The 24,503-nt window shown below is 40.7% G+C and overlaps 1 protein-coding gene across 1 annotated transcript; it reads right to left on the bottom strand.

Moving 5' to 3' along the window:
• Nucleotides 1-845: 845 nt before the first annotated feature.
• Nucleotides 846-23,456, bottom strand: lonrf2 (LON peptidase N-terminal domain and ring finger 2). The gene is made up of 12 exons (XM_058380352.1): nucleotides 21,018-23,456; nucleotides 13,114-13,232; nucleotides 10,442-10,564; nucleotides 10,027-10,191; nucleotides 9,088-9,280; nucleotides 8,018-8,120; nucleotides 6,377-6,491; nucleotides 3,765-3,886; nucleotides 3,260-3,418; nucleotides 2,987-3,149; nucleotides 2,732-2,881; nucleotides 846-2,404 (listed from the first exon to the last, which is right to left on the bottom strand). The coding sequence occupies exons 1-12, from the start codon at nucleotides 21,721-21,723 to the stop codon at nucleotides 2,246-2,248; spliced, it is 2,277 nt and encodes a 758-aa protein (XP_058236335.1). The 5' UTR covers nucleotides 21,724-23,456; the 3' UTR covers nucleotides 846-2,245.
• Between the last annotated feature and the right edge of the window lie 1,047 nt (nucleotides 23,457-24,503).

The following is a 24,503-nucleotide window of genomic DNA, read 5'->3' as shown; positions in this document are numbered from 1 at the left end:
CAAATTGACATAAAAATGCAGCATTTGTGCAGTAACCAGGAGGAGATGCTACATGAGAAAAGAAGAAGAGCTACGCAAAGAGTCTTGCACATCACAATAAGGAAGAAAAATCAGTCACAGTGGAAAATGGAGGAGAGAAAAAAAAAAAAAAAAAGAGAGAGAGAGAAAAAGGTCAAGTCCAAGGCCTCTGATTTGTCGGTACACAGATGATCACACACTTTTTTCCAACAGGTTTCACAATCGGCTCACTGCGCAGAAACGGAAGGTAAAGGTGCATAGAACATACAATGGTAAAAGTAAGTAGACTTGATATTTGACAAGTTTTTGGATCAGGGATCAATTCTGAAACAATAATAAAAACTGTGTGCAACCTGAGACTAAACTAAGGAAAAGGAACTAAGGAATCATGAATGATGAGCTTTAAGAACTCGTCTACAAGAACTCGTCATCGTACAGGATGATGCTTTGTGGTTATTTTCATTTAACGTCCATCACAGTTTCATGACTATTAAGAAAACATTTCTAGTCGATTGTTTGGTAAGAGAATGTTACACTTACACTACACTTCATTCTGCATGGTCAGGTTTACTTGGGGTCATCAGCATTATCAGTACAGTCTAACAATTGCCACACAGCAAATTTTTCAAACCTGAATGACCTGTGTTCTGTTTAATATATAGTGCTAATGCACCGGTCACTGTGAGGAAAAAAAATCACGTAAAAATTTCACAAATAAAATCTTTGTTTTCGATTTGATTGGCCTCAATGAAAGCAAAATGTAAACAAAAACGAGGCATTTTGAATAAATAAAAAAAGTAAATCAATTTTTAAAAAAAAAAAAAAAAAAAAAGTGACCACTTCTTTTCAGTAACAAACCACTTGGAACCGATTCAGTTTCAGCACACTGCTCAGTGATGCACAGTGTGGCGGCCTGGGAAAACCCTTCACACCTTTTTTTCCCAAACTACAGGCTTTCCTGAACTGAGATACGAGAGAAAGAGAGAAAAAAAAAACAAAAATCACACAAAGATTCCACTCAAAGACGCACCGCCTACTTCTACATTTATACCTTAATCTCCTGACGGAAAAAAAACCAAACAAACCAGGAAATGTTCCTGATAAATGTTGAACTTTCGACAGGAACGTCGGATCACACCGACTCTCCGAATCATCCACGTCAATCTCCGTCTCATTAACCTGAGGTGAAGGTCACTCATGGCATTTAAATGCAAGCCTTGTTGTTATTTCTTCAGACAACTGATCTCTGTTCATGCTAACGTTTACTGACGTAGGGAAACATCTGCCGATTTATTCAGTCGTATCTGTTCTGTAAAATAATTCTACATGGTTACACGGCATGTAAAAGCTCTTCTCTGTTTTGGTGATCATCTGACCAGGCAGGAGAACGGAGGCCATATCGACAGATGACTGAATCAGGCTGATGTCCATTTTACTAGGACGTCACTTTTTTTTTTTTGCAAATTAACCAAAATAAATATTCGGAATTGCTATTTTAGCATTCTTAAATATGGGAGACAAAGTATGTTATTAACAGAAATACTCATATTTGGACACACACACACACAACAAAAAAAAAAAAAAAAAAACTCAAAACAAAAGACGGATAATCTGAGCCATTTCCAGTGACCGCAATCAGCCAGATTTCTACCTTTTATTAATGTAGGATTAATGTTTTCCCCCTTTCAGATACAGTATGTATTTCTATACCCTCTATACCGACTGATTGCACGTCACGTGAAACGGTTCAGTTATCATCATCGTGCCTATAATGAAGATTTGTGCGATGTGTGGCTTGCAAGACTGGTTTTTCAAAGGAGGTAATAAAAAGTTGTGTACAGGCTTAACTAGTACATGATGTGTGAACCACAAGCAGGCCACTGGACCAGTAAACATACCGGAAGCCCATGAGATGCATTTGGTCAGCCTTACACACATACGAGGCACAAAGCAGGAGTGGCATGTTCACAGCATTCGGTTATCAGCACAGGGCTTCCTCTTTCAGTTTTTACTACGTCTTTAGCTACGGTCTGTCTTTTTTTTTTCTTTTCTTTTCTGTAAATCAACACGGACTGCGCACTGTAGAGCATGCGCGTCAGTTTATCGTTCGGCGAGTGGTTGCGGATGATGAGAGACTCGACAAGCTGCTTCAGTGGTCCGCTACCTGTCTTGTGGCTCCTGAAAAGACAGTGACTATGACGACGGTGAGGATCGAGGAAGGCCGAGGTCATCGAGGGCGCTTCCTGGTGACGAAGATGAGCACTCTGCGGATGGCGATGAGGCGGTCTTTCAGCGACGTCATGGCCAGGATGGTGAGCTGAGCTTTATTCTCTAGAGGCAACACAGCCAAGAGCCACCAGCACCACGCCGGCCCACTCGGGTTCCCCTGGAAACACAGACATGAACAAATAAATAAACAAATTGATCTTAATGTAATCTGTACTCTGTCAAAATAATAATAGAAAAAATATTAATTAATAACTTACACTTGAATGTAATTAAGTGTATTAAAAGTTATTAATTAATATTTTTTCCACACACAATAATTAATTAACACATTTATTTGACTTTTTAAACCCAATATATTTGGTCATGGTTCCAGTGCGTTAGTGTAGGCTGAAACATAAATGTGCTTTCAAACTAGGTATTTATTTATTTGTTTGCTTGTTGACCGTGCAGTGATCCTGGATTGGATCCTGGAATGACACTTTACCTGTGGGACAGGGTCTTTGGCAGGCAGGTGACCGAAGTGGCTCAGGATCTGGCTTTTCATGTTGTCTTTGAGAGACGTGAACCAGGCTGTGGCCTGATCATAAACGGAGTCATGCAGCTTCAGGAGCTCGGATAATTCCTCTCCTTCCACCTTTCACACACATACACAAAACCATGAGGATGGAAGACATATGATTGCACACACACACTTCTTAAAAAATCTGACACATGCTTACTCCCACTTCTTTTCTTTTACCTTCTTATCCTCCAAATACTCGATCTTGGCCGTGTTGTAGCCGTCTCTCTGACCATGGCTGAGCACTTTGAAGCGAGACATGCCGATCGTATCGACCACCGAGCGACCGTCAGGGAAGAACTTCACATCTCTCACCTCCAGCATACAGCCATAATCAGCAAACCTAATGAATCAAACACATCCTGACTTTACCCTCATACACTGTGTGCCGGGGTCCGGCATTGGTCGTGTTAGAAAAGACTAATGGGCATAAATTGTCTTGGAGCCACTTACCCTTTCAATTCGTCAGAAATGCACATGCCAAACTGCTTGGTTCCTGTCTCCATGGCCCTGCGAATCATCAGCCTGTAGCGTGGCTCGAATACGTGCAGCGGGCAGGGGATTGTGGGAAACGCCATGGTGCAGACAAAGATAGGAACTTCCTGGTTCAAGCTGGAATGGAAGAATTTAACAATATAAAGGACTGTACAATTACACAGCAATAAAGTCACACTCAGTACTACAGACAGGAATGTTTTTATGGGTCACATGCAGCTTTTATTAGAAATGAGCTCAGTTTAATAGGTTAAAACAAACCACACTGGCAAAAATTAACATGGTTGAGTGGTTTTATTTGTCTATATAACCATAAGATCAGTCCTCAGCAGGTACAAAAAACATGCAAAGCATGCACTGACGTACACCACAGCGTAAGCATATCTAAACCTCCTTGCTGCCTACATGTGGACATCTATATCATGTTAGAAGAATGTTCCAGAATAAGGAAAGATGGACTCACTTGGACAGTTCTTTCATTTCTTCTTCATGCACTTTTCTCCTCTCTTCCAGCTCCTCATGCAAGTAGCGCTGAAGGACCTCCTCCATCAGAAAGGTCTTTTTATACCCTCTTGTGGCCAGATACTGCAATTACAACCAAAGCAAGCTTAGCATTCCTGTCCAGCGATCAACGAAACTTAAATTTAATTTGAACTTTCTATGTCTAAGGTATATAAGAAGACAACTCGGAGCACTGAAACCTAAAACAACTTACAAGCTGACTTATTCAAGCAACTTGGCATATAAATGGAAGCTGTTAGCGGGCTGAGCATTGCTCCTTGTGGAACTCCATATAATGGTCAACAAATCTACTTATAAGACTTCCACAGGTCACAGAATGGACTAAACCACATTTCACTTTTAGTTAGAAGAAAATCTTTATCTATACTGACTATATAGTAAATACATGACAACTTGCACACCTCTGCATACCTCATTTTCAGTAAAATTAATTTCTTGATTTGAAAGGGGGAAAAAAAAGAAAATAACCTGTACTGTAGTACAAATCTTTCAGTACACACACCATTCTGGTAGCTCAGTGGTTCACGTATTAGACTACTGATTGGAAGGTTGAGAGTTCGACTGTAGGACCCCCAAGCTGCCACTGCTGCCCTTGACCAAGGCCCTTAAACCTGAATTACTCGGTTGAATAAATGAGAAATGTAAGTCGCTCTGGATCTGCCAAATGCAGGAAATGTACATATCCAAGAAAGCCCAAAAACATGGTGCAGAATAAAATATCAGTGTCTTTATAGAGTCCAGCCAGTGTAAGAGAACAGAATCAATAGCATCATAATTTCATCACGTCTCCCTGCTGGTGTAAAGGAAACGATGATCTAAGCACAGTACCATTTACAGTACCTCATTATGCAAGTTTAAACACTAACACTGCAATTTTCACGTCCTGACAAGCAAGATGTTTTGTGCTCGATACAATACGGCTTTGTGAGGAGTTTTGATCTGTAAATTCTCCAAGGTGATGAAAGCTTTCAAGATTGTGATGAATTATATCAGTGCATTTTTTTTTGCCCGAGGGGCTCTTGGATGGACCCAGAAGTGCATTTGGTGCATGGGGTTTCAAAATGATGAGCAAAGAGATTTTCAGCCTGGGGATGAATAACACAGGAATTACTAGCTGTATATAACGTACTGAGATGTTTGCATGCTTAAGGAACATGGCACAGATTGAACTTTATCCTTAATGCTGATTTCCATACCATCAGCTACCTACAGCTCCTGCAGAAGGAACATTACACCAAATGATGACTCAGTAATGGCTTTTAAAAAAAATGTTCCTACTCAGTGATTAAGTAACATTTACATTTATGGCATTTGGCTTATCCACAGCGACTTATATTTCTTATTTAGACAACTCAGCAATTGAGGGTCAAGGGCCTTGCTCAGAGGACCAGCAGTGGTAGCTTGGTGGTCCTGGAATTCAAACTCACAGCCTTTTGATCAATAGTCCCACCAAAGAGCCACCACTTCCATACCACATCACCTTCCCTTAAAAACTGGTCAGGCTGGGGGTGAAAGGCAACAGGTCAAAACTCATAGCTATACACTACCAGTCAAAACTATAAGCACACCTGCTTGGAGAAGCTGATTATTTACCAATAACAAAATATTGCAAAGTGATTTAATCTGCTTATACCATGCCAATGTTATTGATTAAAGAAAGATATGTATGTCACTAAGATGTGGAACATCTGCAAAACAAGTTGGTTTCTATTATCACTATTACATTATGATAAAGCAGCTATAAACAGTAGTTCCCTCACCAGGGTCTATTTTTATCTCTCCTGAGATTAAAAAGATAACTACTAATCCCTCTGACTTTCCTGTGATATAGTCTCTCCTCTGACTGTTACATAGCCTTGACATTGGAGAATTTTTTTCATCTACTGATACAATTTTTATACCATTTAACCTACACGGGGCACAAGGTACCGTGGATGGAGATACACACACACACACACACACACACACACACACACACGACAATGTAGAGATGCCAATCAGCCTACAACATGGTTGTTGGACTGGGGAGGAAACCTGAGTGCCCAGAGTAATCCCCTGAAGCACGGGGACAATCCATGATATTAAAATATCTGGGGTGTCCAATATACAAGGTTCTGTGAATTACAACTGGAACTACTGTCAGAGCCACTGTGATAGAAAAATAAATCCATACTGTCTTCCCAATCACCACCAAAGGACAGGCTGAATTTGATGCTAATCCTAATAAAAACGCTTATATAATACATTATTGACATTTGTCTTAATTTTCACCTGTAGGCATTTGTTAAAAACTGCGTATGACAATAAAAAAAAAAAAAACAACTTGTATCCTCACTAATACCCTAAGCATATAGGGGTACGGAGGCAGCATAAAGGAAGGAAGAAGCCTTGAACACAAGGCATGCTGTGCACTGGAAGGTGGAGTGGAAATAATAATGGATTTGTTCCGGATTGTATTTACTGGTTGTCATGCTCGCTCTCTTTCATCTACTGTACTTTCTTATTCAGCAAATGTTTTACAACAAAACATGCACACGTGTTTGAAGTCAATACCTCGGAAAGATTCTCTTTGCATAGAGGACAGTTGGGGTTATGATCCAGGCAGCGTTCCAGACACTTGAGACAGAAGGTGTGTCCACAGGGAGTGGTTACGGGCTCGTAGAACAACCTGGCAAAGCGAAGACAGAAGGTACACATGATTACCTTTGATTGTCATGTACCGGTGTTGTGTAACTGTACCAAGTTTTATAATTAGTTCTCATAATTATATGAGAACTATGCGGCATAGTTCTCAAATGACGTTACGTACTGTCTGAGAACATTCCGTTCCAGAAACTGTTCCTCAAAACAATGTCACGTGGAATAATCGGACTCGAATTACCAAAACTATTCAGCTGTATCTCTGTAGATCTTAATGCAGCGTCAGGTTTATCAAGCTCTCAGGAAAATTTCTGCTGTGTCTCTTGAAAGAAAATGAAAGACGAGGCAAAAATATTGTTTTACCTGTATTTTTGTCTGCCCTACACAATTTTCCCTTCAGTTTGTTCAAACTGTTAATTCCCACCCACCAGCTTGCTCTCTTGGTCACGTTACAGCGACCAACCGGCTAACACGTGCTTCACCTGGGATTTTACCTCTTGTGTTCAGTAACAGGGCACTGGGAGGAAATGCTATCTGTCCTATTCTGCATACATGAGCTCACAGACATCTACGATTGGATAGTGTTACTGTCTCTCAACAGTATGCCACCTCCCACCCAGATAGCATGACAAATTTTCTCTCTTGGCTCAAATTGGATTATTTTACTAATCATGCCGCAGTAGAAACTTTAAAATCATTTCTCTACTCTAAACCATTTGGGGAACCATTTTCTCCCCGAGACCTAACCACCAAATTTACTTTATGTTCCTTTAAAGTAGCAGCCTGTAATTTTTAAAAGCTGACACTGATGTTCCAGGTAATCTAATAATCCCAAGCCTTCCTCTTTCTTCTTCCAGTAAAACAGAAGCTTGACACACAGAAGACACGGCTGAAACCTCCATTAGGCCGTCAGAGGTATAGAAGCACTTTATTAAATTAATTTGTCCACTGAAAGTTGAACGTGCGTGAACACTGAGCTCTACGTGTGGTGTACTGAGTAGCTTTGGTGGAGCTTGATTCTGTGTGTATAATAAAGCTGCTCTCTGACAGAGACACTGCATGAAGAGCAAACATCAGCGCTCTTTAATGGAGTCTCAGTAACACACTGTTCCCATTTCCCTGTATGTAAAGTTCAAAAGCGTGTGTGTGTGTGTGTGTGTGTGTGTGAGTGTGAGTGACGAACACAGAGAGACACATGGATACACAGAGAGACAAAGGCAAAAAACAAAGACAAGACAGACAAATAGAACATTATTCACATAGACAAACAAAGATACAAAATTGGGGACACACACAGTCTTGCACAAAGACACAAACATACAAAAAGCTAGACAAAAAACATGAGAAACAAAAGCACAAACACACACAAAAGACTTTTTAACACTGTCTTTTCCCCACTGCTTCTTAACTGAATTCTTGTGTCATGGGACACGTAACTTTTGATCAGTCATTTTTGATTTACAGTAAAATAGCACTTTGATTTATAGATCTTGTAGAAGAAGAGTTAATATCCAGCATGGTATAACTGCAGAAGTGGCCACGTGTCTAATTTACCTCATGCACAGAGAACACTCCATGTCTGCACTGTCCAAGAGATGAGACGGTACTGTCCTCGTCCCACACTGGACAGGAGGAGTCTGTGAGGAACTGGAAGGATCTGAGAGAGAGATGCAAAGAAAGAGCAGGATATATGATTGGTAGGTTTAAAAAAAAAAAAAAGCATATGGAAAAAGAGTGAGACAGACTGAGAATAAGGAACTCTGGACTGGGGGAGGAAACCTGAGTACCAAGAGGAAACCCCTGAAGCACGGGGACAATCCATAATATTAAAATATCTGGACTGTCCAATATACAAGTTTCTGTAAAGGAATTGTTACTATAGAGATAATAAGGCATAAAAATGGAACTACTATCAGAGCTGCTGTGAAAGAAAATTAAATCAACACCGTCTACCCAATCACCACCCAAGGATAGGATGATTATAAGTAAGGAACGCTGCTTCTATAATCTAAATCTCACCAGCCTCTATTTTGTTAATACTCTTAATCTGTTACAAAGCAGATAAAGACTCCTTCCAAAAATGCAAAATAAACATCTCACAGCAGACATCATATTAGAAGCTGCTTTCCACGGTATGTCCAGAGTCTGACTATGAAATCATGCAGGTACAGATCAAGAGCTTAAGCTAATGTTCAAAACATCAGAATGGGTTGAACTGTTATCTCCGTGACTTTGACTGTGGTATAGTTGGCTGGAGTGATAACACCCTGCTGATGAGAGAGGTCAGGTAATAATGCTCAGCCTGGTTGAAACACACAGGAAGGCTATAGCAATGCAAAAAAAAACCCAAAACACCACCACTCTCTACAACCATGGTGAGGAGAAAAGCATCACAGAACTGACTTGACCTGAATCTTGCCACATGATTGGCAGGATATATGCATGAACAGGCTAAAACAAACAAACAAACTCCCTCTCTCCCTCCCCGAAAGGTTATACAGTACAAGAAAAACAGGTACATTCCATCACTCACCAGCCAACACATTCAGTACACAGAGATTTCATAACTAAAATTTCATAGTCACATGTTCAGTAAATGTCACAGCTGTAATTCTAGAGTGTACCTGCTTTGAGAATCTTGCTGGGAGGCAGAAAGGCACCAGCATCAGCCAAGCACTTTCTTTTCACACCAGGAGCTACAGGGAGGGAGGAAAGCACAGCTGCCAGGCTTTTCGATTCTTCTATGCTGCTCTCTGGCTGATTTAAGGACGAGGAACTCGAACCGTCGCAAGCTTTGTTGCTACTGAGTGCAGGGTCCTGTGAGGTGAAAACACATCTCAATTAGTTGAGCACAACAATGCTGAGGAGATCTTTATCTGGATGGAAAATAAACTTTCAGGTGGTGCTACAGCTTATAAAAGGGGGGGCAAAGATGGAGACCAAATATGGAGAGCATTAGATGCTGAAGCATGTACAGTTCAGTGCAATTGATTGCATCCAACTATTAATACCATAAAATACATTATTGTACCATTTTTTACATTAATAGCATTTGGCAGAAGCCCTTTCCGATCAGTAGTCCAGCATCTTCTCTGAAACCTGCCCACTTAATTTATTCTATATAAAAGTTATAATATTGTTGAATTCTCAGTTCTTATTGGTCAGAAGGTGGTGCTGGTATTAATTCGTTAATTAATTCGTAATTATAGATATGGTGTTTTCAGTAAGGACCTGCTTACTTACCATTTTTGGAAGGGGTCTCCAGTGTGAATGGTTTTGTAACAGAGGTCAAGTTTATTCCATTTAACCTTTCGAACCACTAGAATATTATCAGGTTTCTCAGTAGCATTACAAATAGCGTTTCTCTTCCTGCTAACAGGAAGGACTTCTTAGCCTGACAGTATAACATGAAATGAAGTTCAACAACTTCAATTGCAACTATAAACAGTCCTGCTGTAGTTTATTCCTTACTTGACATTTTTCTCAAACTTTCTGCACTCGAATGCACTCCACTGTGTGTAATTTATATGAATTTATGTCGGGGGATGAGTGTGTGTACGAACTTTGGAGCAGCCAGCTCTGGCGCCGTCCCTCGTTGGGGAAAAGTGAAGAGAGCTAAGGAGTGATGAAGGTTTGATGCGAGGGGATGAGCTTGAGGTTTGAAGCGGATGGAGGCGTGTGACCAGACTGTCGTTCTGAAAAATGGATGAAAACATCTCGCTCAGGATCTGTGGAGAAAAACAGAGGAAGAAAGTCGGGAACATTTTCAAGGACAACCGAAATTTGCATAAATGCCTTATCCCCCCCAAGGGCATTTGACTTCGTTATAACTCGAGGCAAACTGATTTTCATTCCCACTGAGAGGAAATACAAGGTTCCAGCAAAATTTTCTTCTTCTGTAATTTCAACAGTCGCAGAATGTAAGAGGGGGAAAAAAAAAAAAAAAAAAAAAAAAGATAAAGGAGGTGCAAAGTTTACCTTCTGTGCCTCCGACTTGACAGATGTCCAGTCTGGCTTGAGTGCTACACAGATAAAATACTCCTGCAACGCCTCTTCTCTGCGGCCAGCACAGCAAAGTGCTTTGGCTCTGATGTAGTGGGCCTGGTGACAGAAAATCACAATGAATGCATTTCTTCTCATTACTGATGCCCCAGATCAAAAACAGCCACAAGAGAAAAAAAAATCATTAACACCAAATTATTAAAAAAAAAAAAGGGCAGTAATTTTTAAATAGTGTTTCTTGCCCAGAGAAATGTAAACATTTTCTAGAAAAGCTGTGATCAACAATGAATCTAGGAATTTTTTCAAACAAACCCAGTTCAAATAAACAGAGAGGGTCGGTCAGTTTACACATGCTTTCATTTTAAGTACGATTTGCCTCGCAGGCTGTACTGGTTTTAGCAAGCTTTAACAAGTGGAATAAATATTCTTCAATATGACAGGGGAAAACAAAACAAGCAAAAACCCCATCCTTTTATCAAGGCAGAAATCATTTTGAACTGCCTTTTTATCATGCACTATGGCTTACGTGTTACAAAAAAAAAAAAAAGTTTGTTGTTTGAACATGTTCAGGTTTTAAGCTTTTTATAGAGAACTGTTCATATGAGATGCATTCTCCTGCTGCTTTGCTTTTATAAAATCATTCAAATGAGCTTGGGGCGACAACGCAACATCCTTGTTGCGTACATAAAGGGTCCTCACTGATTATGTGACTAATGCTACATAGGTGATATTTAACACAACGGATTTAAGAGCAGCCAGATACACCAGGAGAATTTTATAATAGGTTTTTATTCTAAATGACAAATGTTTGTCTGCATAGTTTCCATTTGGCCAAATTATATGCTGCAATATTTACCATTATGCAATTCTGAACAATTGTTTTGACCAGGTAAAGAGAATTAAATGACTCTTTCGTCAGGGGTATAATGATTTCTTCATAACGCACATAAATGCAAGGGATTATAGAATAATGTAAACAAACAGGCTATTTTTATACCAAGCAGCATTTACAGTGAATACTCCAAAATGCCACAGGTCAAAAGGTGATCATTATGGATGGAGCTGATCTGAAGCTATGGTTTCTACTACTACTGCAGCTCAGAGACACCTGCGACTGAGCAGTCTCTCGTTTGCATATCCAGAAGTACAAGTTTAAAGGCATGTCTCTTGTCTTGTGCACGGCTGTGTTGGTGCAGCCAGGAGCACAGATCCAGAAGTACAGGTTTAAAATGTTCCCCAAGCTGCTATAGTTCCTACTCTGTGTGCGATACTGTATTGCACTACAATGATCTATTGTCCTCATACAATATCAGAAGGACACAATGTTCATACAGATATTATAATACTCATCTAAAAAAAGTATTCAAACAGCAAGGGCAATTCTTTTGTTTTTGCTTTTCAGTGAAGACTCAAATGTCTTCGATGTGCAGCAAAAAACAAAGGAATTGGCTTTTTTTTTGTTCCAATAATTTCAGAGTAGTCTGTATTGCATGAAAAAAAATGCCAAAAATCAAGGTAAAATATTTCTAGCAAATAAAGCAGATGAGACATTAATTTGGAATGATTTGCTTAACTCTTGAAATATTGACAGAAAGCCCCGTCCCTTTCCCCTCATTTCATCAACTTTCACCAGCTCCTTTGCTTTCTCTCAAATAAAATGGAAAATGTTGCAAGACCATTAACGTGAAATAAAATCCATCAGTGTTTGTTTGGACTTGGCTACGTGACATCAGACAGGTATATACCTGACCTTCACGCCCATAGGAGATTCTTAACCAAAGCAGCACAAAGCTGTAAAGGATGTCTATGTATTCTCCATCATTACGATTGCTGAACTCGAGTATCCTGCATTGAGCCCTTTGGGATGAACTGGAACACTGACTGCACCGCAGACCTCCTCCTTCATCTGACTTCAGTGTCTGATCTCACTAATGCTGAATGAACACAAATCCCCACAGCTTTCAAATCTATTGGAAAGAATTCACTGAAGAGTGGAGCCCCAGCAAATGGGGACTAAATCTGGAATGGGATTAGCAAGCACGTGTGTGTGTGTGATGGTCTGGTGTTCACAAGTGTCTGGACGGACAGTGTATTTAATTTCAGCATAATAGATGCCAAAGAATCAACTTTGGAGTGGTAAGAGTATACCTGCTTCACACGAGACCAGATCTCACGACCCCATCATTTTTTTTTAGCCATTTTTCATCAAACCATTTCATTTCTTATTTGTATAAATACTTGCATTTGTCCGTTTTGTTAATGTGTCCAATTTGCTTAATTCCTAGGGGTTATACATATTATATATATAATTAGACATAAGCTAAAATCCACTGCTCTCTCATTTCCTTATAAGGCTATTAAATGACATGATGCAGTCCAGTACAAGAAAGATGCACAAAAATGAATGTGATGCATTTCAGTGTTTGAGTCAAATGTGTATTTCAGTCGAGATTAAAAATGAGTGTTGGAATGATGTTGGAAAAATGTATTTTTTTTTTTTTTTGTTCTTTCTGACAGAAGAATGCTCTGTGCTTGAACATGGCATGCGAATGAACAGAGCTCATGGGGTCAAACAATAATCACCAACACATGCATGTAATCTTAGTGGAGGAGGAGTTTCTGGAAGTCTACCAGTGCGACCTTCTCACCTTTGGCGATGCTGGTAGGAGGCGGCAAATACTGTCGGCATCCTGGATTGCATGGTTAAAGTTCTTCATGTCCATGTGCAGCTCGGCTCGCTGTGCTAGCAAACTAGCGATAGAGGACACTACGGGAGAAAAGTAAATGCGAAGTAAAGTTAATACAAATAAAATGCATCAAAAGCAGGTGCACGAATCCAGTCAGTCAGGACGACGTCATTTACATGTGAATTTTGGCAAAGGTTTCTGCTTTCCTTTTAAAATTTGCATGACATTCTGGTGCCTTCCAGGCTTCATTAACAGCATTTTGGCAGGAAGATATTTAAAGGTGCAGTTTAGTAATATTTCGACTGGGTGATAAACCTACAATTGTAATAATACATTTGGAAAACATTTATAACTTTGAACCTCGCTATATAGGCTTTGTTTCAAGGATCGTTTTTTAAATTTCTCGTCCAGAAATAAACTTGTCCACTTCCAAAAGAATTGTTCCTCTAGATAAAGAAACCACCACGCTAAGCATACACAGTTTCGATCAACTTGAGAATGCTTTCTGGGGACCTGAGGGAACAATGGAAGGTTTATCAGGAATGTTTACATTGTCAGTTCACCTCACTGCCAGCCTGGGGCTTAAAATAATCGTCCAAAATAAAACCTATGGCTACAGAATAATAAAATTCAGATAAGATTCTTAAGAACAAGAATGAGATAGCGTCAAAGTGCAGATCCCAGAACTATTAGTGTTGTAACACAGAGTGGGAACAAACTCACAAACCCTGTAAAAAAAAATGATAGGAGCATAATATGTACGAAAGTTAGCTTACATCTGTTATGCTAGCTAGATGAAACTGCTAGCAGCTGTTCTGTAATGCAACGCTTTTCATGGTAGACAGTCAATGAGGTGATTTGTTTTGCCAACAAAATGAAAGCGAAACCCAATGTGTGGATTGTTCTTGATGGATCACATCCTGCAGTGGGGTTCTCAGTTCCCTAAACACTTGCTCTTCTGTTAGTGTACGCTAACGCTCTAGCATCATGGTCATTCAATGTGCACTTTTCACCACCATTTCCAGCCCTATTCACATAGATCTTAATATGGGAGTCATCTTAGTTAACGGTACTGTTGAAAACACTGCCTCAGTGCCTCGACATCGAACACGCCATGCTCAGCATTTTACACATGCCAAGATATGAGGTTTCACGCAAAACATATAGAAACATCTGCCCTCGTTGTGCTTCTCTGGTCACTCATTTTTTCCTTTATTTTGTCACAAGTCTTTATCTCCCAGCTTTCATCCAAATCAGGAATGAAATCCAAGCATATTCTTCTCCAATGCTTCCCCACATGGTTCTGTTTACTAGAACAGAGCCTGACTTCTCCTCGCCATGACGCACTAGCAAAACCCAGGGTTGGCAGGTGCAGGAACGTCCTATTTGAACTTCAGAGTGTAATACCGTATCTGTGTAAAGATAGATCAAACAGGTCAAGTTAACCCAGACCTTATGTAACGTACGCTCGGTTGGAGCGGAAACCTGTTTTCTGATATACCAGAATGTTCCATCTAAAAACAGAATGTTCCATTTAGGGCCTTTATTAAAATGCTCTTCCCTGAAACCTAAAAGCTCTCACACTCAATTGAGGTGATCAAACATGTACTCTGCACCATTATGCAATAATTCACTGAAAATCTCATTTAAAGCCATTTGGCTTCTTGGATCAAAACCAAATGTAAAATGTCCTAACAGGAACCTGGTCATATCTCCAAGAGCCTAAAATATGGCGTTTCATAAGCGATCTATTTATGTCCGTCACTTTACACAGGGAATTCGGGCCACCACAAATGGGACCAGCTCTCCGCGGAAGGCTTTCTGAACCGAGAGATGCAAATCCCTTCCACCGTCGACAATACGCCGCCTTTTTTTACTCAAAACGCCCGGCTGAAGCGTGACTAATGCGCCGAACCGTGACTAGACACATGACTGCTTGTGTTCAAAGCTAAAGCTGTCACATTCAAGCAACAAAGCAGGAGGGAAAAAAAAAAAAAAAATTAAAAACAGAATCGCACAGTCGGGCTGCTATCCAGCGCAGAGTGTCAATTGAGCATATGTGTTTATTCTTTGGCCGCCTTCGCCGCATGTTGTGAGATGATATGAGACGAAACCGCCAATATGAACGCCTACACGCTCCATCAGCGAAGAGACGAAGAGAGAGCGGAAAGAACAGAGAGGCTAAGTCCCAAACCGCACAATACCGCTTATGGATATAGTGAGTAATTCTGGCTGGAGTTAGCCAATTTGGATAGAAATCTCAGAAGTGATTGACAGCCAAGAAGGAAAGTCCTCTGTTTAAAACATCCACCATGACATGGTAACTTTTTTCTGTGAATACTTAGTGTTTTTTATAATTGATCAGAATCCTGACTGTTCTATAGACATGAGCCCCCCCTCCCTCCCTCCCTCCCTCCCTTCCTTCCTTCATATGAACTTGTGAACTAGTTATTAGTCATTTTTTGAAACGCTTGACGTTGCAGACGGAAAGCGTGACAATCAGCCAATAAAAACGGCACAAATGTCTCTGGGACAGTAAACCTCAAGCTCCAACATGTGACTGAATTTAACTGCATTTCATAAAGCACTGAATTCATAAAATCCCTTGCTAATTGCAATGTTATCTTCTAGCATTTCAATGTGGCAATGGAATGGTCACCATATTGGACATCACTGAACGGTTTTCCGAACAAGAAGAGCCATGTTAAAAAGTTAAAAACAAGCGCTATAGCCCAAGAGGTACTCCCATCACAGGGGGCATTTAATAAGAATAAAACTTGTGTACTGCTAGAGAGGCAACTGGCCACTGAAGACCACAGACTGTATATTAATTGAGTTGAATCTATCCTAAGAAATAAGTTTTGAGAGAACATTTAAATACAATTTATGCTCCTCTAAAAATCAGACAGTAGTGAGATCTATAGTTTTGGAGGCATTAAGACAAAAAAAAAAAAAGAAGCAAGCCCCGTCCACCCCTTAATATGTCAACAAAGCTGAAAGACAAGAACTGAAGAAGTGGCAATCCTGTTTTAAGGGGTGAAAGGAGTTAAAATCTCAGCCACATTCAAAGTATACAAACAATGCCTTGTATGTAAGCATGAGGATTTTAAAATCAACATGGAACCCGACAGTGAGCCAGTGCAAAGGCTCAAAAACAGGAGTGATGTGATCACATGTCCTGGACCTAGTCAGGAAGCTGGCTGCAGGATTCTGCACATACTGCAGCTTATTTGTTGTAGACTTTGTGACCCCAGCAAAAAGCACATTGTAATAATCAATGTGAAAAAAGATTGATCAACTTTTTAGCCACAGAGAAAGACAACGTGGACTCTTGCAATATTTCTGACATGAAATGAAAGATAAAATCACCGAGAGGTGAAGTAAACAACATTGATTGTCTTGTTATAATGGCACATGTCAAGGAGTGGGATAAATTAAGCAGCAAGTGAACGGTCAGTTCTCAAAGTTGATGTGTTGGAAATGTGGCCAAACTGTGATGGCTAGACGACTGAGTCAGACCATCTCCAAATCGGCAGATCTTCTGAGGCGTTCATGTATGCAGTGATTAGTACCAAACAAGAGCAGTCCAGTGGAGAACAATCAGCGAACCGGAGACAGGGTCAGGGGCACACAAGGTTCACTGATGCACATGGGGCGTAAAGACTGTCCTAACTCTTTCAATCCCATAAAAGAGCTACTGTGGCACAAATTGCTGAAAAGGTTAATGTTGGATATGATGTCGGAACACACAGTGCATCACAGCTTGCTGTTTAGAGGCTGCAGACAAGAATGCCTATGAGTGAAAGTGTCTACAATGGGAATGTGAGCATCCGAAATGGACCATGGATCAGTGGAAGAAAGTGGCCTGGTCTGTTGAATCACAGTTTCTTTAAAATGATGTGGGAGGCTGGGTGCGAGCGCATAGCATGCCTGGGGAAGATATGGCAGCAGAATGCACTATAGAAAGAAGGCAAGCCAGCTGAGGAACCATATGTCCTGGCATTCATGTGGATGTTACTTTGACACCACCTACCTAAACATTGTTGGAATTCAAGTACACCACTTCATGGCAACAGTATTCTCTACTGCCAGTGGTCTCTTTCAGCAGGATAATACTCTGTAGCACACTGCAGAAATAGCTTGGGAAAGGTTTGAGGAACATGACAAAGAGTTCAAGGTGTTGACTTGGTCTCCAAGTTCCCCAAATCTCAATCCGGATACTCAATTAAGCGTCTGTGGGATGTGCCGGACAAACAACTGTAATCCATGAAGACCCCGCCTCACAACTTAGCTAGCTAGCTAGATCAATAGGTTGATAATTTACAAATGATCTGCTGCTAAAGTCTTGGTGCCAGATACCTCAGCACACCTTAAGAGGTCTTGTGGAGTCCATACCTTGATAAGTCAGAACTGTTTTGGAGGCACAAGCCAGAACCTAGACACTATTAGGCAGGTGGTTTTAATATTTTATATCAAAATGCCATGTTACCTAGGTGAAGGGGGCCTGGGGGAAAAAATGCTCAATTTTAAATTAAAGAAATAGATTACGATCTTAATCACTTAGCACTTTACTTATTACCAAAATTAAACACTACCTGTGTGATGCACACAATTACTAGATTTCAATATGGCTCTTTCAAAGAAAAAAGTATGCTTTGAAGCACACAAGAAAAACCAATTCGTTTCTGGGAGCTAAAAGAGGAAAGAGTAAAAAGAAAAAATAATCATTCAGAGGGCAGCTTTGTGAATGATACTTTTCAGAATAACGGTGGGGTCAGAAAAGTGTTAATATTGCATAACCTCTATGAATAGACCCTTCAAAGGGCTCTTGATAAAATATTGCATTAGTCGAGAGATTTTTGTTTATCTATCTTTAAAAAGAGGCTTTTTGGCATTAACCACGTATGCTTGGAAAGCAAATGAGACCTCGACTGCATGTGCTGACACTTTTCACAAGCCAGAAAAACATATTTTTGAGATGTGTTGTGATGCATTTGATTCTTCAATTCCCTGAAAAGTGATACGTGATTTGTTAGGTCAAGTTGTTTTGTAAGGGAGACCAGTAAGGCTTTTTATCCCCCCCATATATTTAAATAAATTAATAAATTCATTTATTTAAATAGCTTTTTTTAAGTATACAGACCTGAACAATAAAAGCCCAGGACATAATTAAAAGGCAGCTGGCATGAATTTATATTATAATATATATATTATAATATATACACTATATTGCCAAAAGTATTCACTCACTTGCCTTGACTCGCATATGAACTTAAGTGACATCCCATTCCTAATCCATAGGGTTCAATATGACGTCAGTCCACCCTTTGCAGCTATAACAGCTTCAACTCTTCTGGGAAGGCTGTCCACAAGGTTTAGGAGTGTGTTTATGGGAATTTTTGACCATTCTTCCAGAAGCGCATTTGTGAGGTCACACACTGATGTTGGACGAGAAGGCCTGGCTCTCAGTCTCCGCTCTAATTCATCCCAAAGGTGTTCTATCGGGTTGAGGTCAGGACTCTGTACAGGCCAGTCAAGTTCCTCCACACCAGACTCTGTCATCCATGTCTTTATGGACCTTGCTTTGTGCACTGGTGCACAGTCATGTTGGAAGAGGAAGGGGCCAGCTCCAAACTGTTCCCACAAAGTTGGGAGCATGGAATTGTCCAAAATGTCTTGGTATGCTGAAGCATTCAGAGTTCCTTTCACTGGAACTAAGGGGCCAAGCCCAGCTCCTGAAAAACAACCCCACACCATAATCCCCCCTCCACCAAACTTTACACTTGGCACAATGCAGTCGGACAAGTACCGTTCTCCTGGCCACCGCCAAACCCAGACTCGTCCATCAGATTGCCAGATGGAGAAGCGCGATTCGTCACTCCAGAGAACGCGTCTCCACTGCTCTAGAGTCCAGTGTCAGCGTGCTTTACACCACTGCATCCGACGCTTTGCATTGCACTTGGTGATGTATGGCTTGGATGCAGCTGCTCGGCCATGGAAACCCATTCCATGAAGCTCTCTGCACACTGTTCTTGAGCTAATCTGAAGGCCACATGAAGTTTGGAGGTCTGTAGCGATGGACTCTGCAGAAAGTTGGCGACCTCTTCGCACTATGCGCCTCAGCATCCGCTGACCCCGCTCCGTCAGTTTACGTGGCCTACCACTTCGTGGCTGAGTTGCTGTCGTTCCCAAACACTTCCATGTTCTTATAATACAGCTGACAGTTGACTGTGGAATATTTAGGAGCGAGGAAATTTCACGACTGGATTTGTTGCACAGGTGGCATCCTATCACAGTTCCACGCTGGAATTCACTGAGCTCCTGAGAGCGACCCATTCTTTCACAAATGTTTGTAAAAACAGTCTGCATGCCTAGGTGCTTGATTTTATACACCTGTGGCCATGGAAGTGATTGGAACACCTGATTCTGATTATTTGGATGGGTGAGCGAATACTTTTGGCAATATAGTGTGTATATATTATATATATATATTATATATATATATATATATATATATACACACACACATATCCTGACACATCCAGACTCCTAATGCCGGAATGCTAGTTACTATTGTTCTCTGCATTTTCTGTTTCTCAGTATACAGCTGCATTATATTCTTGCCCTCTACTAAAACCCAGCTGCTTCCACCCATCTCCCTTACATAAACGGGTCAGAATATAGGGTCTGGTGGGCTGAATTAGGTCAGGCGTGATCAGCTAGCAGACAGAAACAGGATGCAGGCTTGCTCAATAGAGCGCAGATTCCTCTGTCGATCCAGCTTCTCATTGACCCCCTTTTAAAGTCATGATGTAAAAGCAGCACCTATACGACCTCATTTACTTGGTGTATTAAAAACCCCAAGTCATAAGACATCAACATGATCCAGAGTACAGGGAATTCTTCCGAGACTGTACAATTAAGCCTGAAATTAGATATAGATCTATCTGGGTCAGATGCTCAAAGGGTTTTCAAAATATAATAATTAAGCCCTTTAATTTATTAAATGCATTTTAACTGGGATGTAAAGAAACGTCAACATGTCAACAACGGATCTTAAATAAATTATTCTGAATTAATATTAATTACATCATATAATTATATTATAATGTGTTATTAGTAGAAGTAGTTGCAGGAATAAATATTCCTATATTTAAAACAATAAAAAGTTCTTGTAAATACACACTTTTAAAAAAAAAATAATATTCATGATCAATTTTTATTCGTTTTACATCTTTAACGTTTTCTCGTATTATTACATAAATAACAGTAAGTTCTTGTGAACCTTTCCCGTCTTTGACCCGTGTGTGACTATATATGCTCTCATGCAGGCTATTTCCTAGGAGTACATATCTGTAGTTCATTATTAATACTTTTAATTACTTGCTACTATAATTACTACCTTCTATCTGGACCACTGCTGTAAGTGTCTGCTGCTAGTTTTATTTAATCGAGTCCTACACTTATTTCTGCTGTGCTCCTTCTAGGCGAGTGGATGATATGCCGGGAAACCATCTGCTACTGAAGAAAAAGTGTATTGGGTTATTAGAAGTTTGACTGATGTAATTACTTAAACAGATGGACTGAGTCAGAACTGCTGGTTTTTTGTTTTTTTCTGTTTTATTTTGGCTATAAATAAAAAATAATAATACATCACGAATGGGTGGATATTATTTGATCTTGTCTTGAGCATTGAAGCTATTTTTAGAAATTGTTCCAAAAAAGGGCCTTGAGGAGAAACTCCAAAAAAAGGTAGCCTTCTAGTCGTTTTATAACTGCTACCAGTAGAAGTAGGTCACGCCACCAGTGCTGCATTACCACACGACCAGGTTACACACACACTCAATTATTTAAATCCCCCTTACCTAGTTCCACAGCCTGGTTATACTTTTCCAGGGCCCCTTGTAGCTCTTGTTTCTTCCACAAGCTTTCCCCTTCCAGCCAGTACCTCCTGGATTTACTTTCCGCCTCGAACCACTTGTCGAGCAGGCCGCTGAGAATAACGTTGGCCCGGAGGCCGCTGGTGCACCACGATTTGTTCATGCTCGTGCGGCACGACTTGCACTCGTTGACGACGGCGTCCTCCAGGCACCGTTTGCAAAACGTGTGGCCGCACACCAGCGTGGTGGGCTCGGATAGCAAACACTTGCACAGGCGACACGAAAACAAATCGAGCGCGTGCTGCTGCTCCTCCTCGAGCTCGTCCAGGTCTGAACAGGTGGCCGCGCTCGCGCTCGCCTGCAGCTCCTTCACTCGGATCGTGCGCGCAATGCTTTCCACCAACAGCCGCAGCTCCTCGACACGGAGCCGGTGCAGGTCCGCGGCGACGCAGTACGAGTCCAACGCCTCGGCTATACGCCCGGCGCGAGCTAAAGCGTCTGCCTTGCGCAGGCAAAGCCCACGATCAGGCTGGTGGAGCTCGGACAGCTGAGAAGAGTAGATCTCAATAGCCAGCTCGTAATCTCCGGCCCGGCATGCTTCCTCGGCCACTTCCAGCATTTCTGGACACACACCGGGTACGCTTGGCTCGTGCGCGAAATGCTCGGAAGAACTCTGGATCTCAGTGTCCATCCTTGCTTAATTAACTCCTTATCTATTGTCTACATACAAATAAAATAAATAAATACTAAAAAAAAAAAAAAAAAGTGAACAATTCTAAGTCTTTGGTAATCAACACGCTACCTCATCGTGCTGGAATGACTACTACATCAGCGGCGGATACGGCCAGGCCTTGACGTCAAATGTAGAAAACGTGCGTTTAAACGCCGGTAATGAAATGTGGAGTCATTAACCAGATCGCACGCGCTCGCGCGCTCCCTCTTTAATCGCCTATCAATTACGTAAATGTTTCACAATCCGGATCTCTGTCTCTTTCTCTCTCTCTCTCTCCCACCCCCCACACACACACCAGGCTATCTGTGCTACACGGGACGACACTTGTAGAACCATTTAGGAAAAGCATGAAAAGAAGAAGAAAAAGTTTGATGATTAAGGAAATGAGAAATAAACGGTATTCAGTGCGACGGTGTGGGATCGAAAAGGGCGACAGAGGAAAGGTCTGTGGTCACACAAACGGAGCGGAACAAAGCGTGCACGTTAAACGGTCGCGGTCACGTTTCAAGCGCGAGCCACAAAAATATCCGGCGCCGCTTTGTGACCCGTGTATCAGTTCTGAAATAACGCACGAGCTCTCCGGTACACTGCCCTCCGCACAACTCCCTTTCTCCGCGATCCGGTACTGACTCTCTTTCCTCTCCGCGCTTTCCAGCACTTAGCCTTTCCATTTCTAAACCACGCGCAAACCAACTCCGGATAGTCCATTTTAACCCCAAATCACACGCGTGAGCTACATAATTAAAAAATTAACAGCATAAGAAGAGAGATCAACCCGGAGGTTTTTCAGCGGGACCGGTCCGTCCACCCCGCTACATAACAATAAACACCTCACGTTCGTCCCGCCCACTACGCATCACGTGACCTCGCAGACACCCTCCCATTGGTACGTTATGTAGCTCACTTATATAATGACAAACACGGGTTGTGTAACCCTAAAGCAGGAGATAACATAAGTAGTGTAGACTTCTCTACAGCACCTCAGGTTCCTCTGTCACTCACCCCAAAAAGTTTCAAAGTATGTGTCACCTTTTGACATAAAAGCCTTCTTTACACAAGAAGCAATTTAATAGTCTGCCCTGTGACACACTGTGCAATCCCCAGAGTTTATACCCTAGCCTTTTTTTTTATTTATTTGTATAAAATAACTTGTTTTAATTTGCCTTTGAGGTCAGTTACATGTTAAAGTAGGTCTGCCACATAACTGCCTTCCAATTAGGTCTGTCACATAACCCCGCCTTAATATGAGGTCTGTCATGCAATCCTGGCTTTATATAACCTGACAAAATGATCAGAAATAGAAAGACCCAAACGTTCTGTAAGCATCCCCACCATCAGCATTTCAGTCACATAAATAGATAAAGTATATAGATATTGATATGATGCTATTGGTGACGTTTTACAAACAGCAAATCCTGAACATTTTCCTGTGAAGCTTGGCAACAGAGAGGTAGAGCTGAACTTATTAGAAAGTCCTCAGGATGGACGGTTTTGTGTTTAACATGACAAGCTGTTTTTGTTGTCTCGTTAAATTCAAAGGGGAGAACAAAATCCAGGATGGTGAGGAAATCACGGATATAGGATGACAAGGACTAACTTGTACGTATTCTGAACAATCCACGATCAGCGGTAACTATAAATGGGTAAAAAGTACAATATCTTATTTATTTTATATAAAGAGGATTTTTGCAGGTTCTTGGAAACGTGTCATTAGATGCAAAATATTGGAAACAAACATTAGGTAGTTTTATAATTCCTGGACTTTTATTTTGCCTTTGAGAGCAGTTACATATTAAAATAGGTCTGTCACATAACTCCTGCCAGACAAAAGACTTATATTATATAAAATTATATAATTCGTTTACCGGGGAAAAAAAAGGTGTAAAAATTTCTGTCTATCTTCAACCACTGTGTGATCTTCCTCTCATCCCTATATGTTTTTATTTAAAAAAAAAACCCTCTTATTTAATAATCATTCATATAATAATTGTACTTATTTTAGTATATTTGGTTCAATTAAAACAGATTTCCTTAATGTCTTGACCAGAGGTGCTGTATGCTGGGGACAGGTGGGAAACTGTGAACCAAGGGTGAAAACTGTATGGAGTGTGAGATGGGAGGCTTAATCCCCGACATGTTAATCTCCTAATCACCCACTCGGGCCAGTTTTGGCTATGACTTACATATTCTTTAGGAAAATCCACACAATCTTTCCCAGCCTTCTCCGATTTTAGGATTCTTTGTATCCTAAGCACCGGTGATTGACAGCTCTGCTAAAATCGAAAACTTCATTTACTGACTCATGATAATCACTCTCCTGATAATTTCTTAGTTCGGTTAAACAATAATACAAATACAGTTAATACTTTTGCATTTAATCGAACACTTGCCAGATCTGTCTAGGTGCATATTAACACTTTCTTGTTTACTTAGCAATTTGCAGGAATTTGGCAGATGTGAATACCACAGCAGGCTATAAAAATTCTATTAAACCATTCATTATTTACACAAGGGGAGAATCAGAGACCATCAGTGTTCTGTAAACCATTAAATCTATATTCAGGCTTACTTCAGGCTACCTGTTTAACCACTGGGCCACTTTAGTGTCATAATTACTCATATAAAAACTAATTATATACCATTATACTACAGCATATTTAAATGCTTGAATTGTTTGGTGGATTAATTCTCAATAACAATAGCTCTGACGTAGTAGTGCCAGCTCAACTTGTTCTAAT

Source organism: Hemibagrus wyckioides, linkage group LG26, assembly GCF_019097595.1.
Source record: "Hemibagrus wyckioides isolate EC202008001 linkage group LG26, SWU_Hwy_1.0, whole genome shotgun sequence".
In the NCBI taxonomy this organism is placed as follows: domain Eukaryota; kingdom Metazoa; phylum Chordata; class Actinopteri; order Siluriformes; family Bagridae; genus Hemibagrus; species Hemibagrus wyckioides.
The sequence above is the reverse complement of the archived record's forward strand: the minus strand, read 5'-3'. Positions and strand labels throughout refer to the sequence as shown.